The sequence below is a fragment of the Pagrus pagrus genome (genome assembly GCF_965226575.1).
Source record: "Pagrus pagrus genome assembly, chromosome: 9".
Lineage (NCBI taxonomy): Eukaryota > Metazoa > Chordata > Actinopteri > Spariformes > Sparidae > Pagrus > Pagrus pagrus.
The window spans coordinates 16,697,314-16,718,177 of NC_140193.1; the positions used below are offsets into that span (position 1 = coordinate 16,697,314).

A 20,864-nucleotide genomic window follows, 5' to 3' on the forward strand; every position below is an offset into this window, starting at 1 on the left:
GTATGCTGACACAGTTTGGTAAACAAAGGGTAACCTGACCTGGGCATTGAGGACCAATGGTGTCCTGTTCGAAAGCAGCAATGACGTATCTGCTGTTCATTTAAAATAGCAGTGTTTGGGTTTTCTCTTTGCTTTGTGACACCAAGAAAAGAAAAAAAACTTTGACGGCAGGTCAACAAATGATGGTACGCCTCTGACATGGAACAACGTAGTATCGTAAATATTTAAAACACGGCTTAACATCTGCTTTTGTCAGTTACAATCAAACAATGGTTTCCAAGCTGAGGGGACACAGAGTTCTTGTGGGAACTAAAGATAGATAAATCTAATTAGTCACAGAAGTGTAAACCCACCGTCACATCACACATCAAAGTTATGGCCGTCACGATCTTGTGTCTTCTTTCTTTTTTTTAAGCTAGAAGTGACCATATTTGGACAAGAAGGTGTAGCTGGGGATGATATCCTGATATGATCTCATGTAGAGCTCAAGGACACACTGATAATGACTTGTCAATCCCAAGGTAGCCACAAATGAAAGCATAAACTGCTTTATTGTATATTATATATAAATGATTAGATTAATTAAATTTACTGTTTACTGTGGTAATTAATCAAGTGAGAAGTAGGGTCATTTTCTCATAAGCTTAAATACAATTGGGACTTATATTTGAAACCGGTGAAGTTTCGACTTCCATATTGGCTTCACTTTTCAGACCTCTGTATACAGGCAGTGGTGTAGGAACAATAAACAAACGAAAGCGCTCTGATGCTAGTAAGGCTATCAAGGGTCAGCAAACACATCAGTAAAACAGAAGTCTAGAAAAAAATGAAGAAGCCTGTCATAATCTCTAGTTAAGTTCCCAAACTTTTCTGTTTGTGATCCCTTAAAATGATGCCATATCCCCTTGCTAGCTCTCCTCCTCTTTCCAGCAGGCGTGACTGTCTTTCACCTCATTAGATCCCCGGGGCTTTAAACTCATGGCAACAGCAACATCCAGTGTCATGTTTTTTCAGGTGGAATAATGTCCTGTTTTTAATCAACAGCATGTAGATAGAGATATAGATAATTTTAAACTGGACATTGGAATCACCTGCACAGTTCTGGACTTAAATTTGACTTTATGGTCAGTGAAATCCTTATGCAACATTCCCACCAAAGCTTGTAGCATTTCTGCAGAGATGCTGATGACATTGTTGTCACTGGCACACAAGAAACCTGAGAAGAAGCTGCTGGATGAAGTACAAGCAGCTGGATGTGTAAAGAACATAATGTACAGAGAGGACACAGGCAGCAATTTATGTGACTTAGCAACTAGCAGGCACTTCCTGGTTACATGTGTGCAACCTGAGATGCTTCATATCAGCCACCATTATGAGCGGACACATCTGCCACCTGAATATTTAACGGTGTTGCAGATCAGGTTGCAGATTACTGGTGAATTATTAATCCCTATAGATTAGCATGAATTAGTGTGGGGTTTTTCTGTGTGCAGGAGAGACAAACACTTTCACAGAAACAGGTATGCGTCACTTTTGGCTTTATGATCTGAGCTTCGATGATTTTTGACCGCTATTTTGAATAATGAGTAGATGAAGACAAGTAAATGACCACTTTGTGTGTGATGGTTGTAAACTCTTGCTATGAAGTCTTTTCATGAGTGATGTTCAAACAGTAGGTGAGATTATTTATGCTTGACTGATGCACACTTTGATGTTAAAGTTGTTGTGTTTTACTTTAACAGCTTTTACTTTTGACTTTTTGAGGCTGTTTCTGAAACTGCAGGAAAATGTTGCTATTTTAGCCGGTCGTTAGAGTCACAGTATACGAGCCATCTGTTACAGAAGTTGGTGAAGGTGCCTTGGCGACAGGTGACTGGTGATGTGTTCAAAGCACGATGTAGATGCAGAGCAGGTGAGACGCATGTTACAAAACAAAGCGACAGTTATAAATGGCACGTAAACAGGTTTGGATCTTGTTGATTAATAAGGCAGGTGTGATGCATTATTCACAAACAGTTTAAGGTGGCCGATTACCTTCAGAACAATCAATGATGGATTATTAGAATGGAGATAAAACAATACTTGTAGGTAAGTGATTCAGGTACTTAACGTGTGTAATTATCATTTAAAGGCGCACTGTGTAACTTTTTCAATGCAATTTTGGTTACATAGCCAGTTTTGCTCCAGTGTTTGCAAATACAAATGTTCACATATGGCTTTCATCTAAGTCATGTAACAAATTAGTCTATATTATTACATTTGCACTAATTTGCAAAACATTCCAGGACATAAATCTGAATTAGAATAAACCCCTCAAAATGTGAAGACATAACATCTTTGACATCATTACATCCTTGTATTTTGTTGCAGGGATATCTACTGAAGTTAGCATGCTAACCAGCTAGCGACGATCTGTCTTCATCCAAAGCTCCTGTGCTCCGAGCTCCCAGTCTGGACTGCTAGCTGCACAGCTAACTGAGCTAACTAGCTAACGGCAGCTGCAGTTAGCAGTTACTCTAGTGTTGTGCTTCCCCTGTTTGTTTTGAGAATGAGTTCGACATGTGGCCATTTCTTACATATTGCATCTTTTGTTTGTAGTTTGGTCGTGCAAAATCTTAAAAATAACATAAAAAAGGTCATTTGAAAAAAATATGTTTTCACCTGTAGTGTCTCCCTTTTCATGACAAAAATCACTGTATTACAAAAGCTACTTTAGCCGGTGCTTCAATCACACGCGGCTCCCTGAAGGACACAGTGAAGGATATCAGTTAGAACTCAGTGCTGCATATTTGAATGTCTCCACAGAATAGCAGTATATCCATCTAATATCTACCCGGATGCCATTGCTCAACCTGCATGCACAACAATTCATAAATCTGTGCTCACACGTGAGTTGCCGCAGCTCCTGAGGGTTAAATATAATTCACATTTTTCGCATCAATCTGCGGATCTCGACTTCGCTCCCTCAGGGTCACACAGCCTCTGTGATGCACAACACGTTTATGACAAGTGGAGCGGTCGTGAGATCGTACGCAAACATTCCTCTCCATCATGTTTATATCTGGAATGTGTGTCATTTTGCAAAAAAAGGATGCATGTATCCCAACATGGCAGCACCACTTCCTAATCCATCATGTTATTCTGTTTCAGCTGTTTTGACACTTAATGCCTTGCATCATTGGTCTGACATGTATTTGGTCACAGAAGCATCACTTGTAGATTTAAAAGGATGATTTATTTCAGGCTTTTGCATCACTGCTGATCATCAGTTCTTATAGGCTGAAGACATGTAAATCACCTTATAACACACTTTACATAATAATCATTTTACAAAACAGTTTGTGTGGAGGTGTGCTGTCGGTGCACAGCTCATTGAGGACGGCACTTGTCAAGTTAATCTCTGTCCAATCCAATTGATCTTGAGGAGATTGCACTTCTTAGTAGTGGGCAGTGACAAGGTCCCCGTGGAGAGAGCTAATTCAGTGTCTCTGTCAAGTGCCACTTGTTGCCCGTCCTCTTGAGGAAGCAATTGCTGTTGCTGTTGGTGTTGTTATATTATGATCACCAGAGACTGTTTAGTTGTAGTTTTTCTCAGGCCCGATGAGTCAGAAGAAAATAACACTTGCCATGTAAGTAGAGTGCTGTCGTCTCCACCTATAGCTGTCTGCTTTGTTTTTGCTTTGATTTCTGCTGCTTTAAACCTGTTAAGTGGCTCCCATGGCGGATATAGTCACTGAGCTGAATGAGAAGGCCCTTGGGAATTAATGCAATGCTCTGAGCTATACACGCACAGCTCTACAGAGATCGTACTTTTTTATTTTAATTACTTGCTTCTCTGATGTTAACAGGGAGATGTGTTTTTCTCTCTTGCTGCAAAGTCTGTCTGGTCTGTTTTGAGGCTCAACAAGAAGCTTTCTTTTTGTAGGACAAAGTAAAGGATTTCTCTCAGATTCTAGTAAGTTTCCACTTAAAGTTATAATATGTAGGAATTCTGCATGAAGATGTCTTAAAATGACTTGGCCTTTGATGTGTATTTTGTTGAGCTGTGTACTTAATCCCAGATGTTTCTAAAAGGGTTCAAACCGAGAAAAATGAACAGTTTTACTGCGTAACCTTGTGTCTCCTTTTGCCGCCAGTTGCTATAATTTCTGGGAGAGTCAGAGTGGAATGAGACTAAAGGAAATGTGAATAAAACTTAAAAAATTACTTTCTACATGAATGTTTGTGTCTAACTCATGTCAGGTAGATTTTCATCAACAATGATGGCTAAAATATATTTCCCCTCCAGCTCCAGTCAGCAGTCATCATTACTGTACGTTAACACCAGACAGTGGAGGTCACCGCCGCGGATCACTGCTGTAGTCAGGTTGATAAACAGGAGTGAGGATAATTAAATTTTTTAGTCCCAAAAGCTAAAAATTAATCTCTGAGTTCCCCCATGTTGGTAAACAGCTCTGGATCAGAGAATAATCCGATGAAAGTCGGAGTGTTTATTCCTCCTGGAGGTCTCGCTCTGCACCCGACTCTCTCCTTCAGAGCTGGCAGACACACTCAGCAAACGTCTTTTGTTTATTTTTCTTTTGTTTTGATAGAATACAGAGGTATTTCAATCAAGAATTCATTTTTTATTTTGGATTTGCCATTGATATAACAACATTTATATTTTGTAAGGTTGATTCCACCAAAAGTTTTGCACCTCATATTGTCTTCATCCTCCAGGAGGTCACTGTATGGACTGTATCCTTACAAGTCCAGCATGATTGGCATGGAGAACCTAGGCGATCCATCGGGTAACTGGGATATAGTGGAGACCATTGGTAAAGGAACGTATGGCAAAGTCTACAGAGTGACCAACAAGAAGGATGGGAGTCAGGCAGCGGTCAAAGTGCTGGATCCAATCAATGTAAGTCAGATAAAAGCTTGTTTACTGTGGAACATTTTACAGAATCCAGCGTCACTGTGGCTACTGCATGTTGTCTGTCTGTTTTCAGTTGCCTGTCTGTTACATAAACCATTAGTGTCTGTATATGGTGTCTGTTAAAGCTGACAGATTCATGTGCAGGTATTTGAATTGATAGCCAATGTTCAAAATAACTACATATTTGCTTGACAGCATAATGACCATCAGCTTGTAGACCTTGAACTAATGCTAACTGTAGTGGGAGAGGAGAACCAGCTAGAGATTCATTATATAATGTATTGCTCTAAAGTAGTCCTCTGTAGTTTACATACATCCTATTATATATTCATATAGTCATTTAATGCAGTGGTTTTCAACCTTTTTGGATCATAGCCAAACTGCAGTGACCCGTAATCAGTTGTTGTAAGGCTGAATATATGTATATAAAGACTGAAATCAGATTTTTTTTTCTCTCGTTTTATTTGATTCATTTTTAGAGGCCAGAATTGTATTAAAAATATCAAGTAATTTATAAAACAAAAGGCACAAATTAGAGGAAAATATGAAAATAGTTGATGATTTTGTGTTGAAATATTGTTTTTTCATCTAAAGTTAGCATCAGCAGCAGGTGAAAATGTTAATCTGTTCATTACTCTCCATCAATCTTTGGCAGCTAGCTAAGCAACCGTAGAGTTTGCATTTGCATTTACCTCAAAGAACTGCTGTGAATAAGTTGAGCCTTACAGAGACTCTTGCATGGCAGTAAAATCTTAGTTGTTTTCTGCTAAAGTAGCTAAAACAGCATGTCACCATGTCAACCGCTAACTGGAGCCGCTGTTAGCTAGTTAGCTCAGTTAGCTATGCAGCTAGCCACTAGGGGTCAGGGGACTGTTGGTGTTTACATTGCTAGCATAGGAGATTTGGACTAAGACAGGGTGGGGCAACTAAAATTCTGACACATTGAACCTTTAAGGCAAGAGAGAAACTTAAGATTTGGGGACAGCTTGTTGGTTTGTGTAAAATCACCTAGAAATCAAAATACTTACTACCTCTCTCTCTGTAACTGAACAAATACTAAAGACTATTTTCAGTTAGGGTCCTTTACTTACCTGAAATTGTTTTAATTGAGGCTGTAACTTGTTAATTGTCTAATATTCTGTTTGTTTTGTGACCCTACGGGAATGCATGTTATATGAAAATATGTAATAAAACTGCTAAAATTTAGTTAACTTTAATGGACCACTTGATGGACAGTTTTAAGTGTGTGTACTGTTTTGCTGGATAAATAAGATCATTCAAGCACTGATCCGACATCAGTCTGTGTGCCTCCTCACTGTAAGCCTTTATTGTCAGTGCTGTTGAGGAGGGAGTTCCCCACAACCATCTATGTTGACAGTTTTTTCATGACTGCAAGAGCTCACAATATTGTGACAGGAGAGTAAAAAGCAAAGACTATAACGATTGTGTTTTTCTTTATAACTGTGACTTGTCTCAGCATGTGAGCCATTCAAACAGAGTAAGTTGCCAGTACTTTTTCCTCCTCTTCATCTTGATGCAGTTGTACTTGTAGTTGCTCCTGTGATATATATCAACATCTCCCCTTTTCATTTATTTCCTGTCATGTTAAGTCTAACGCACCCTTACCAGAAAGTGTAGCTCCTGCATTGGCTCTACCCTCCCAGTATATCCGTTCATTTGTCTGAGTGATAAGGATGCTGTAGTCTCTGCATTGGCACTGCATTGTGCTAGTGAGACTTGGTCTGAGACATTCCTGTGATTGTGTCAATGGAACAATCCCCATCCTGGCAGTGCTATTCACCATGATGCTCCCCTGATGGCCATGAAGATGAAGCTGCCTCCTCTCTCATCCCTCTCCCTGATTAGACTGCTGACACTATCACTCAGACATCCAAGAAGAGAAATTCTGCCTCTCTGACTGTTACTCTTCCCTTCCTCTGAGATTTACTTGGATAGAAAAGCACTTCCAGAAATAGTTTAGTACGTGCTGTCCCTTCCTTTGTTACTGAGTTTATAACCCTATCTTGAGAAGTCTCGTTATAGTCAACCTCAGAATGTGAATGAAACACAACCTGAAATATTTGTGCATATATGTTATTTTTATTACATTACATTTATTTGCTTCTCATTTGCATTACCACATATCATATATATATATAACATTATGTTCTAACTGTGCCTGTTGTCTGTTGTTGATTAAAGGATGTGGATGAGGAGATCGAGGCAGAATACAACATCTTGAGGTCCCTGTCCAACCACCCTAATGTGGTGAAGTTTTTTGGGATGTTCTACAAGTCAGACAACCAAGCAGGTGGACAACTTTGGCTGGTACTTGAGGTAAGCTCTTCACCTACCTGCGGTCTGTTTTTTTCAGATGCATCTTTGTTTTACATCCATACAAACTAGAGTTTAGCATTTTAAAGTTGAGCGATCGCCAGCAGCCACTTAGCTTAGCAGAGAGGGTGGAAGCAGGATAACAGCCTGCCGGTAAAAACAGTGGTACAGAGCCAGGCTGTCTTTGCTCAGCTAACTGCCCGGCTGTTGGCTGCAAACTGACAGATAAATGAGTAGTATTGATCTTCTGATCTAGCTAACTCTCTGTAAGACAGCATGTAAGCATATTTCAATGTAAGTCAATACATAGAAATATAACACTACTAAATCAATGTATTTCTTTGATCAATGTGGAAAAGTTGTTGACGCAGCTTCCTTTTTGACTGAAAATGACATCAGTGCGCAAACGTCACTCTCCCCTGATCGTTTTGGCAAAAACAAAATTAAATAAACCCCCAGCCTACAAGAAAATGAAAAACTATGGAGAGCAACGTTTTGATGGCTGAGCACCCGTGTCATTTTTAGTTTGGGCTCTAATACAGACACGAGCATGTGGTTCACCTGACACATATCGGAAACTGAAGAGGGCAGTAGTGCAAAGGTTTTGAGCATGACAGTTATAACAAACAGGGAAGAAGAAGGAGAGTAAGCTTTGAGGAATTATTTCATCTTTTGCTAGCTAGGCCTGCATTTTGATATGATATGATATGATATGATATGATATGAAATCTAGCAATGTGCTAGCAAATGGCGACAAAGAACACTGCTAGCCATTGAGTGTGGATGTAAATGACCAAGAATAAAATCAGCTTTGCAAATACCTTGTGAGGAAGATGAAGTGTTTACATACGAGTTTTGTTGAGTGGAACTGAAAGTAAACATAACTGTGTCCTTTAACTCTTTCTATCCAGATACAGCTTTAATTGTGTCTGTGAGCCTAAAAAGTATGAAACTCTAAAGATTTGGTTGCTTAAGTGAAACCCTTTAATGATTAAGCAATATTAAAATGGGCTTCAGTTTGTCACAGCGGCCCACCTACATGACTGTTGATGCTACCATGCTGCCATGTGATGCTGCATTGCTTTCCCCGGTCTTGTGTGTGTGTGTGTGTGTATGTGTGTGGGCTCCCTCTCCCCATGAATCATCATCTAGAGTGGTGAGTGATGGACGAGTCACTGGAGTTTCTCTGTCTCCCTCCCAGCTGTGCAACGGCGGCTCTGTCACAGAACTCATCAAAGGCCTGCTCATCCGAGGCCAGCGTCTGCAGGAGCCCGTTATCTCATACATCTTATACAGTGCCCTGTTGGTAAGATGGCCCGCTGCAAAGCTGCTAATGTTCGGGAGGAGGTGGGATGCAAACAGGCAGAGAGCTTGCTGTGGATTTATTTTCAGCAGGGGAAGTGTGGCAGGCGGTAATGGATGTCTCTCCTTCTGAACAGCTGTGGGAGTTCTTTTATATAGTTTGCACTGCTCAACCTTTGATGCATCATTTTCTCATTTATACTAATGACAAATGACTAATAATGTGACTGTGATTCATGCCGAGCACCTTCCTGCCCTCTAACTTTAAAGGGTCTTCAGCATTTACACAACAACCGGATAATCCATCGTGACGTCAAGGGCAACAACATCCTCCTGACAACTGAGGGAGGAGTCAAACTGGTTGACTTTGGTAATGATCTTTATAAAAGGCGATTTAACCAATTCATTTTTTACTAGAAGGGGACAAATGCATCAAGGTCTGAGAATGTCAGGTTCATCTTTTCTCTGACGTGCACTGTAAGATAAATGTGTCATTTTTGGTATTTGACTGATCTATGAAAGTGTCAGCAGCACAATCCTGCAACATTGTTTGTGAAGGCAAACACAAGCACAGGATAACCCATTTTATGTGCTCCACACCATAACATCTTTTTATTTCATGGAGCGTAGCCTTAACCCGAGGCTATTATTGCTCATTTAAATTGCATTATTTGATCCTTTGCATATTAAAAGAAAGCTGTTATGGCAAATGACTTTGAGTCACCCCTAGGCATGTTTATGTCCTCTGTGTCACGGAGATGAAGTGGACCCATGCTGATAAAAATCTGTCCTACATAATTTGAAATGATTATAGCCCGTTATTATTACGGCTTGGCAGGTTGCCACACTAAATTATATGCCAGGATTTATTGATTAATTCAAACATTTATTCTCTGTCATAAATTATGTTTTTATCTGCAGAAAATTCACTCGGATAAACATACGAATATCTAGACTTTAATTAGTAAAAGATTACTCTTTTTTTTTTTCTTTTGTAGGTGTTTCAGCTCAATTGACCAGTGCACGATTGCGGAGGAACACATCAGTCGGGACTCCGTTTTGGATGGCTCCTGAGGTCAGAGTCTGCGTTTCAGTTAACACACACATGTTCTACATCTGTAATAATGCATACACGTGTTTTAGCGCCTAATGGAACATTTTAAACGAGCAAAATCTGTTAAATGCACCACAAAGAGGGAGGGAGAGCAGCTCAGTTATTTCTGTGAGACTCTCCCCGGTGTCATTGTGTATTCCCCTCCACGAGCGCAGCTCCTGAGGTCGCCTCAAGGTTAATAGCTGGGAGTCGGTGGCCCCTCGGCTTGCTCCTTGGCAGAAATGAGGTGCGGTGATTGGGCTGGTAGGGAGGGACCTCAGGGGCAATTAGAATAAACTCAGCTGTAAAATGTAGTGTCAGTTATAATTATTGACTGTGGGAAAGAGAGGCTCATAGCACCGGCAAATGAACTGACCCACCTTTCAGTGTTTAAACAGTCCATAAATATAGATGTTTGTAATTCTGCCAGATTTTAGGGCAGTAAGTAGGAGTGAGTATAAAATTCTGCTTTATGATCCTTTTGAGCATAATATCCTTTAAGTTATTACTCTGTTATATTAATAAAGTGCTTTATTTCAAGAATCTGGCACAATGTTCAGGTAGAAAGTGAATTAATCTCACCTCACTGGCAGATTTCCTCATGTGTATTGAGGAAAAACTGGATGTTAGGACTCAGTAACAGCCTAAATGAGCTGTTCGGATGGTCACTGTTGTGTTATATTGCCAGGTCATAGCCTGTGAGCAGCAGTACGACTACTCGTATGATGCCCGCTGTGATGTGTGGTCTCTCGGCATCACAGCCATCGAGCTGGCAGACGGAGATCCCCCGCTGGCTGAGATGCATCCAGTCAAAGCCCTCTTCAAGATCCCGAGGTGAGTCCACTAGAGGGCGCTCCTACCACACAGCTGGAGGCTGCACACACAAGGACACTGGAACACTGCTTTCCATTATGTCAGGGAGGACAATGGCAAACTGAATCTGACAGTAGAGATGGTGAAAGGAAAACAATCACAGCGGCTCTCTTGACAAATTGATTTATTTTATTACAACTTGAATTGTAGAAAAGCTGGATATTTGTGGTTTGAGTCATGTGTCTTGTTGCTGTTGCATTTTAATGTTCCCAATCTGACAGGCAGCATCTGCTGAATAATCAGTGTTTAAAATCTTTATCATCAAAAAGACGTAGCAGTGTTTGGCCTTAAAATTAATGCAGCGATTCAATCTGTAAAAATATTCACTGCTGGAGACGGTGTGTGTCTGATGATCATTTGAGAGCTTTAGTGGCTACACGCGGTTGACCTTTTGTTATCAGCACAATCGCGCAATTATCTCTCAGTTAGGTAGAGATATGCCCTTCTGATTGCAATTTGCATTGGTGATTAGCTCCATTCACATTGAGATGAGGCTGTCACCTCCTCCCCGTCACAATGTTATCTCCTCCCTGCCAAGCCAGAGGAGGAATATGGATGGCTCGTGTGGCAGGAATTATGGAGCTAACGCAGCATTTCATCAGCACCAAACTCAACCAGAATTTAGAAATGATTACAAGACGGCTAAGAGCGGGAGGCCGCGGGAAAATGAATGCTGCTAATTTTTACTCAGACATCACTTTTTTGGTGGAATGTAGCTTCTGTTTGGGAAAATTTTAAAAAAGCAACCTGGAACTGGTCGAGTGGTTTCTGTCAAGTGGGTTTCATATCAAACGGCAGCTATAATAAGAGGGGGCATATGCATTTCCCATGTCAGTGTCCAATCCTATTTCATTACAGCAGATTTCTAAGACCCTTTGACTTTAGGGATAACTAGGATGTTGATAGTATTGGACATATATCTTTAACTGACATCCCTCCGTCTCTGCTCCAATCAAAATATATATTTTGCCCTTTTGGGATGAATAGGGACCTTAAAGGCTTGGCGGTTGCGGTATAAATCACAGCAAACGCGTCGAACCATGAAATCATTCTGTTAACATGTCATTTATCTCAAATATATTTTCCCATCATTGCAGCGCGGCGGACAAAATCACGAGGAAAACGTGGCGTAAATTATGACTCCTGTGTGAATTACTTTCTAAATAGGGAAATGTGTTTCACCTTTGGGTCTTTAGTGGCGGCGAGAGTGATTCATGATGAAATCAGAGAGATTTATCTTCCCAGGTTTTTGATGATCACAAAGTTCTGGATTTTTCCTATTTAACACGTCACAAACCATTACCAGAGAAGTATCGTCCTTGGGTGGTACATGTTTTATTAAACCATGCAAGCACTAAGATATGCAATAAGCATTTTCATCATTCTGATATTTTACAGTTGTGCAGTGTTATGTGTTTCCAGGCTAAAGGGTTCACTGTCATGTAGTTAATCTCGTGTATATCATCCACCTTATCATTCTTCCTCCTTGAAAAACATCTAGATAGTAAACAAGGAATATACAATTCATGATATACAAGATGAAAATACACTTTAGTGGTTTATGTTATACATTTTCTTGTATGTTTCAGCAGCATGTAGTCATTCCTCTGCCATGATATTATTCCATCTGTTTGTTGTTCCTTACCACAGCAAGCCTTCGCTGGACAGCCTCTCTTGTCAAGCTGCAGATTTAATGGCGCCTGTTGAGGACCAAATAAACACTCTGTGCTATCACCGCTTAGATTGCAGGGGCGAGCAGCAGATAGCCATTAGGTCGCAGTTTTGGTTGTGCAGCAAGAAACCTGCACAGGTGGAAATGATATTGAGCCCAGCAGGCGGCTATAAACGATAAGAGGAACTCTGATATTTGTCAGAGGGGACACTGATGAGCTCCATGAATTAGGGTCACCTTGGTGCACGGTCTGTTTGTGCATCAGAAATATCTGATACTTGATGAGTTGTGACACACTGTCAGTTAATGCATATGTGTAAATCTCAGGTAGATCAATCTGCTGCAGCTTCAATTGTTTTAATTTTAAGTCGAATCAAAGGTTTTTGTGAATTTACTCTTTGTGAGTTATTCAGTGTGTGCGGACAGCAGATATGTGATGTCCATGGATGAAGGTAATGGAGCATGTCAGAGGGTAAAGTTGTAAAATCATCAAGTGCAAAATTCATTATAGATACTCAGGACAAATATGGTCTGTGATATTTAATATGCAGGAAGGTTAATTGCTTCTCTACGCTGCACAGGCCTGTAGTGTCCATGTAAAGTCAAACCAAAGTGTGTGTAAAATGTGTTGTAAAGGTTAGAGGCAATTGGCAAAGACGTCCAAGGTTGTGTTTATCCGGCCAGATCCCTGTAGATATTAGTCATATATTTAACAATACATGTACCTGTCTGAGCAGAGGCCAGAACGAGCGAGATGGGAGACAGAAGTAAATGATGGCTTGTCAGAGACAAGAAAGGCTAATCAAATCATGAAATCCAGACCAGAGTGCTGCGAGAGACAGCTCTTCATGGGAAAAGACCGAGTTAAAATCTGTGGAGCAGAACAGCCGAGGGTTTCTGACACAGAGTGAAATCTTTCAAGAGGTGAAAAATCAAGACGGGACTGAACTGAAGTCATGTCTGGAATAATATGTTAAACTAAACTGAACTAGATAGTACTGTAGAAAGTAATGTTAAGAGCAATTGCAGTTTTGTTTGTATTTCCTAAACATCTGTTTTGGATTTTCTCTTGGCAAAAATTGATGTTCAAAAATCTTTTATTCGTCAACAACACTAGGACCAGCCATTAGGGTTTAAAGGGACAGTTCACCCCAAACTCAAAAACACATATTTTCCCTCTTACCTGTAGTGCTATTTATCCATTTAGATTGTTTTGGTGTGAGTAGCAGAGTTTTGGAGATATCAGCTGTAGAGATGTCTGCCTTCTCTTGAATAAAATGGAACTAGACGGCTCTTGGCTTGCCAAAAAAAATACATTTTGAAAATTCAACAGCAGTGTCTCTTTGCAGAAATCATGACCTGGTTACTGATAATCCACAGAGCTTGTTATGAGCAGTTTCATGTAGGAACTCCTGTCTTTCTGTGTCAGCACGAAGAAGGAGGCCTGCATCTACTAATAGACAAGAGGCTAGCTATCAAAGCTAACCAAACTAGTTGAGGTGGGTGCAGTGATTAGCGAGGAAAGAGGATTTACCATAGAAAATACTGGTTCCAGTTAAGTGACGGGGCGCACCGGAACTTGCGCCCACAATTTGCACAAGGTATCATGGGGAAGAGGAATAAGGTGGGTGGGGTTCATGCTTTGGGGACCATGAATGTCACTCATCTATCCAATTTTTTTTAGATTTTAGTTCACATCATAGACTGTATATGTTCAGGACCAAAGTAGTGAATCGACTGAAGTGACCATCCCTGGAGCCATGCTAGCTAGCGTGGCTATTTGCAGACTAGAGTGCATTTGCCTGTATTTATGGACTCTTTCTCTGAGAGGCTTTGGCGAAGCTTTTGTTAGAGAATTCTTTATTCATCAATAACAGTGAAACATTTGACTTCTGGATGATTGCGATCAATACCTTGTCCATTTTTTCAGTCCGTCAAACACTGTCAGAAATATTGCTGATTTTGGAGCCTGTCAGTGTTTCTCTCAACAAATTGCTCACAGTTCCTCTGAAATCCAGCTATCATTTAAAAGAGCTCACATGACTATGTATAAAAAAAGTGTATAGATAGAGTGATGTAACCATACACCTTAATGTCACAGATTTCCCATCATCAGACACTGATGCAGTCTTGACCTCCTGACAGGAGATCACTGGCTGGTTGGATGATTTTCCAATCATGAGTAAATGCTTTAACATCTCCGTCTTTGATGCTGTTATTTTACTGCTCTGTGTGGTGTCCGGGACTGCAGCATTTGGGCGACGTGGCAGCCAAAGACATGATAAATGCAGTAGTAGTTCTCCGTGTTCATGCATGTATGCACAAAGAAGTGCTGGTGCTGTGGCTGCGGTGATGGATGAGCTGAAATTGTAAGCGGGTGGTCTATTCGCTGAATAAGTCTTTATTTTTGGACCCTTGCGCTCACTCCCTGTTAAGCCTGTTTAAAGGCCACAGTGTTACTGCTTCCGGAGACTTAAGTTTTTCAAACATTTTATTCAACCAAGGAAACGCATGAAACTTTTACAAGTTATTATGAATCTTGGGTGCAGTTTTGTTTTTTATCACTGCTCACCTCTGGTTCTCCATCAGCATCACCATAACTTCCTTATTGTGCCAAGAAAGATAAAAAAATGCTTTAAGATAGACTTACAGTATATTTCGATTTCTTTTTTTATCCTTCATAACTAAAGCTAAAAAGAAACAATGTTGATTCAAATCCTTTACAGTGTAAAACCAGAGGGCTGTGTGTAAAGATTTCCAGTGGGTCTTGAGTGACAATGCATTGTGCAACATTTTGCACTAACAGGGCCGAATTCAGACTGAGGAATTTCTTGAATGAAAAATAACAGAGCTTTGCATCATATGGGAAATAGAGGAATGATAAATTCTGCATATTATTCAAATATTGCTTTGGCCTGATTTTTGTCTTCCTCATGGCTTAGTTAGAGCCGTCAAGTGCTGTTGACACCTCTGTGATTTTGCCTCAATCCACTGTGAGGAACGTATGACAGTACAAGCTCTGCCTGGACCTAGATTTGAATAAGCCATTTGTGTTTACAATATGAGCCAGCACTCTCACAAATACTGAAAGAAAAAAAAAACTGCCTGAATTTGCTAAGCACAATGAGCACAGTTGACAGTGTTATCAGCAGTGTGCTGCTATATTGACTTTGTAATGTATAAGCAATATGGTATAACATCAAGGCGAGAACGTGTCTTCAGGCTCATATTAGAGGTTGCATTGAAGCAGTCAGTGACTGGCTTTGATCTGCACTTTGGAAAGGATTGCCTGTCTGAATCCTTATCAAAGACTTGACTAACTTAGTGCTGCGGAAAATGACAGATTTTGTACCCCAACATCCTCGTCTCTCTTCCAGAAAGAGGAAAATATGTTCAAAATATGTCAAATATGTTGTTGTTTAATGTGTAGCTACCTCTGGTGTGTTAGCGATAAACAACATGAAGCGGTTTTCATTTTTTAAATCCAAATTCATTCAGGTTTTTTTTCCCTTTTACTCTTGAGCTTTCATATCCTACTTGTCTGTGAAACAACACATGTGAACTAATTAACACAGTTAATAAAAGCCTCGACCAGGTCTGTCACTGTTTGCCTGACAGTGACAAAAGGCTCAGCCTCCAGCTGTCAGACTGGCAGCTCCCTGTGAAGATGACTGTACTCGGGGCTGTCCAGCCTTGGCTCCTCATACAGACCTGCCTCCTGTCATCGCGCACTTGAAAAGTATTAGCCTCATTATAGATGGCCTCCGTAAATGCTGCTGACAGAGGTATAACTAGCTCCCATAACTTTTGGCTCCCAATGGCAGATGCTTGCTGCCAGACAGTGGAGGAGCTGTTATCATTTGTCACTTTTTCTGTAGCTGCCACAGACCTGGACCCCGACCAGCTCGTCCTCGGACCGAAAACTCTCACAGGAGTCTGACGGTCGCGCTCTGCCTGCCAGCCATCATTTGTCAGCCAACTCAGGAGACAAAGCTGAAAGGCTTTAATTTCCAGCGATGATCATCATGATGATCACTGTTCTTCAAATATTTTACTGACTTCTGTGTGTGATTTTGTTTCAGAAATCCCTCCCCGACGTTACGTAATCCAGAGCAGTGGTGCAGAAGTTTTAGCCACTTCATCAGCCAGTAAGTGTCCTCTAACTTCAACCTGTTAAACCTTGTCCTCTCTCTGTTGAAAATATTCTTTAAAAAGAGGTTATTTTCCTTCAAGGGTTGTGAAAGCACACAGTAGCAATTAAAGGTCCAGTGTATAGGATTTAGTGACATTTAGCAGTATTGTCGCAGCCAGTGTTTGGTTTGTCTGTTCTGGGCTACTGTAGAAACATGGCGGTGCAACATGGCGGACGAGATGAATTCACCTTAACTGTTGTGCATCTACCTGTGAATATATGACTTATTATATATATAAGTATAGTCTGGGGGCAGGATATTTCACCTATGAAATAGGTGCACTAAAATCATGATAGTTTAACAATTCACAGGGGTTGTGACGCTCAAAAAAATCGATCCATTGTTTTACAGCTGCTTCTTTTACAAAATGAGCTTATGGACATGTCTTTTTGGGCACTAGTGCATCAAATGTCATTGTAATTACACAGTTTGGCCACTATGTAAGTTGGTTTCAAAGCCCGGTGCTCTTCCTGGGGGCTGGATCTGTATCTATACTTGGAACAGGCGGGGCTTAAACCAAACATTGGTGGTGCTATAAATCTTCCAGCCTCTAGTTCAGAACCTGTTTTTCTTAACCTGTAAAATTATTTATACCATTTTAAAAGAATGTGTTCAATCTGTTGGAAGACATTCGAATCTGTGAAAGTAATGTTGAACACCTGCTGTTGATGTACACAAGCTACAGTAAGATGATAAACATTTATATGACTTTATTGGTATCATAAGCCGATTACATTTTCATAAAGCATTTGTCCAGTACAGAATGATAAAACGTACATGGAGATAAGGTTTTTAAATCAGGAGCAGCTGAACATTAGCTATACTACAGCAAACAGCAGGCAGGAATGTGCATGTAAACATGGAGCGAATTGAAATTGATATTTTATAGCCAGATGCTATCAACCCTCTCGTCTTTCTGTTCATTGACTTTCATTTGTGTAAATCTGCCACGGAGGAACAAACTAATTCACCTGAGTTATCAGGTCCATCTGAGGCCCAGATAACTTATCATTTGCTCCACTGTGTGCAAAGCTAATAATGTCAGGGGTAGCTTGTAATGGCCGCTCAGAATATACAGCCTTAATATCTACCGTGCAGAGGTGTGTGAGTCTGAAGCGTAATGAGAAAATAAAATTCAATTTGTTTGGAGGAGTGTTTGTGTAAGCATCGTTTCTGGCTAACATTTATGTTTGAGGTTTGCGGTGAAATGAAATAAATGAAAAGGATTAATTGAAAAAACAAACAGACCATCTGCCTTGAAGGTCTTATTGTTTGTCAGTTGAATTATTGATTGGTCAGGACTGAGTCATGGGATATTACCCCTCAAACCAGCCAACACACACTGTAGTGATGCTAGTTTTTATACTTCTTACAAGTGTAATTGCAATGCTTTTCATTGGATGCGTTTTAGATTGCAGCTCTGTAATCTGTGTTAATGGATTGTGTGATATCATATCACAAATAATCTCCCCAAACAAAGCCCAGCCGAGTTTAGTGTGGGGAGGCTGGACAATGTTATCAAGCTTTGCAGGCTGTTTGTGAAGCTCTTTCAGGCCTGTGTGTGTGTGTGTGTGTGAATCAGAGGTAGAGGAGGGGTGTTTTTCAGGATAATGAATCCATCACTGGTGTCTGCACTTGTGCAGCCAAAGAGCTGACTTCTGTGACAAAGTGGCCCTGCCGCTCAGCATCCCGGCAGCACAGCCCTGCTAATAGCAGCAACCTCTGCTTAATGTCCTGACGCTAATGAATTCATGGAATTAACTTTCAGAGTCGAACAAACTGATAAAAGAAACAGAATTTCAGTGTAGATTGGGTGTTAGGAATTAGATTGGTGTTTTTCTACTATCTGCCTCCGCCTGCAGTTGTTGGTGTTGTAGCACTCACACACACACACACACACACACACACACACACACACACACACACACACACACACACACACACATATCTAGACGTTGAAAGACTTAAACAAGTAACTGAACAGTTCAAATGTGGATTGTTGATGGATTCATTGTCGAGTTTCATGCTTCATAATTTCATTGTTTTTGTCTCACAATATGAGGGCTGCAACTAAGGATTATTTTCACTGTTGATCAATCAATTAATTAAATTGAATATTTGGTCTATAAAATGTAAAGCACGGCCGATACTAGATTTTGGGGCCAATGCCGATATTAGGGAGTCAAAAAATCCAAATATTGACTTATCATCTGCTATTCTTATATACACCAAATATCTATATAAACACATTTTTTTGCAAATATCCCTCAAATGTGGTTATGAAACACTGTGAAAAAGAGATGTATGTGATGGAGGCCCGATATTTTACAATTTAACAATAAACTTGTCTTGAATGACATCAATGCACTGAAACAATTAATATTACAAAGAAATGTAAGAATTATGAATCACCCCAAGAATCTTACAACACCTGAAAATGGGGAAAATGACAAAAGATGACTGTTTACTGTCATCGAGGAGTACAGAAACCAGAAGATATTCACATTTAAGAAGCTGGAATCAGAGAACTTTTACCTCAAAACAGTTGGCAATAAATTTAAAGGTTTACAACTAATAGATTCATCAAATAATTGTTGCAGCTCTACAAGAAATATCTAAACCATCAGAAGTTAAAGCCACATTTAATAAGGCAATAATACTCAGAAATATTTATTTGATTAATATATTTCCATAGCTGAATAAACAAGCTGTCCTCAGAGGTGTTTGAAGCTAGAAAGGTGGCTACTTAGAAAGGATCTGCAACACAGTTAACCAGCATGACATTGTGCTGTTCCTGAGGACTTTCTGTTTATTAAGTTTATTCAGTCATGAAAATCAATGAAGACTTTTCTGCTCTGATCAAAATGTATTTTTGACGGTGCACCTTTAAAAGTCAGTATTTTCAACTGTTTATATCAGCAGCTAATTGATTCTGAACTGTAGCCACAGGCCGGTATCACAGACTCACATCACCTTTGGGCAAACACTGCACATCACAGATAGGACTCACTGCTGTGCCATCGCAGGGCTTGTTTGGACTTGGGGGCCATGGTGATAGTGACCATGTGGTACTCAGAGAACAGAGCACGACAGATTAGTGACCCAGACTTTTAAACACTTGTAAGGAGTTCCCGGCTGGTGTCAGATCTGATCCAGACAAATCAGCTTTCTGCAATGCTCAGGTGCTCGCACAGTTTCCCCTTTGAATTCACTCTGGTGCGAAGAGGCTTTGACTGTGTGAAGTGTTTAAACTTTTCTCTGTTTTTGTGATCACAAGGTGTCTGATAAAGGATTTTGAGGCACGTCCATCCGTGACCCACCTCCTGGAGCATCCCTTCATCAAACAGGCCAACGGCAAAGATGTGGCACTCCAACAGCAGTTAGCCGCTCTCATCCTGGAGCAGCAGGAAGCTGGCTGCAAAACCAAAACCAAGTAAGCCCCGATGACTTTCCATTCTAAAATCGCCATCGCAGTGTAAATAATATGCTGCAGTGACATTCATGTGCAGATCTCTGTTGCAGCAGATGGGCATTGACTGAGTGGTGGTATCATTTCTGTCCAGTAGGGGGCAGGGTCTCATCTTCTTATGCTCAGGACTGATGATGAGCCCCAGTAATGGACATTACAGTGTGTGATTAAAGAGAAGTTAGGGGAGTGTGACTAATTCAGAAGGAGTGATTGTGCTGACTAACCTTAGATTAATAAATGCCATTTAGGCCAGTGGATGTGGCAACTACTCTTTAGGGGGAGTCCTTAGTACAACACATTCTCCCTCCTGTGTGATTAAACTAATGGATGACTAAATACCTTGATATACTTATGAAAACAGGTTACATTTCAGCTGTACTGCTTTCTCTTTGCTTTGTTTCGAACAATGTAATTGTTGTTTTCTTTTTAGCTTATAGAAGCAGCTACTAAGCATGTTCCTGATATTTTTTATGTATAAATAAATAGAGACAACATTTAATTTAAAAACGTGTCTGGATGAATGGTTCACTCTCATGCCAGCGAATAGCATAGCACATTCTCCTGTTCTTTACCGGAGAAATACTGACTTTGGCGATGCTTAATCTTCATTATAAAGGAGTTCGCTGAACCTGCCCTTGACTGAGAGTCTTGATGTTGTGCCAGCTCTGTTTACTCCCGAGTGTGTGCAGAGTCTGAGCCTGATCCCGAATTCCTGTCCACAGTGAAAGTGGATAATGGGATTAGGAGCTTGTAGGGCGAGAACTGGGCTCGCCCGGTTTAGTCTCTCATGCCACAGATCAGCTCACAATGACTCCAGATAAGAATAAAGACATAGAGAACTTAAAAGTAGCTGCCGTAGGTGGAATAGTGTGATTTTTTACTTCAAAGCAGGAGAGAGGTAGAAGCCAGAGATCTCGAGTCCTCCTCTGAAGGGATGTGATGACGAGTATTCACTTTAGAGGGACCACATGTACATTTACACTATATTCAGAATAGAAAATGAATACAAA

At 40.4% G+C, this 20,864-nt stretch overlaps 1 protein-coding gene across 2 annotated transcripts in view; it reads left to right on the plus strand.

Moving 5' to 3' along the window:
- The window catches only part of myo3b (myosin IIIB), a gene marked incomplete at its 3' end in the record, with an annotated part of 73,069 nt that overhangs the window by 2,718 nt on the left and 49,487 nt on the right, over positions 1-20,864 (plus strand). The window contains exons 3-10 of one of the 2 annotated variants that reach the window (XM_084361573.1): positions 4,720-4,903; positions 7,121-7,255; positions 8,454-8,558; positions 8,825-8,924; positions 9,553-9,629; positions 10,336-10,481; positions 16,275-16,340; positions 19,663-19,818. In XM_084361573.1, coding sequence (XP_084217699.1) covers positions 4,720-4,903; positions 7,121-7,255; positions 8,454-8,558; positions 8,825-8,924; positions 9,553-9,629; positions 10,336-10,481; positions 16,275-16,340; positions 19,663-19,818 — 969 coding nt within the window. Of the gene's footprint in view, positions 1-4,719; positions 4,904-7,120; positions 7,256-8,453; positions 8,559-8,824; positions 8,925-9,552; positions 9,630-10,335; positions 10,486-16,274; positions 16,341-19,662; positions 19,819-20,864 lie in introns of those variants that run through there. The other variant, XM_084361574.1, reaches the window with a different exon arrangement.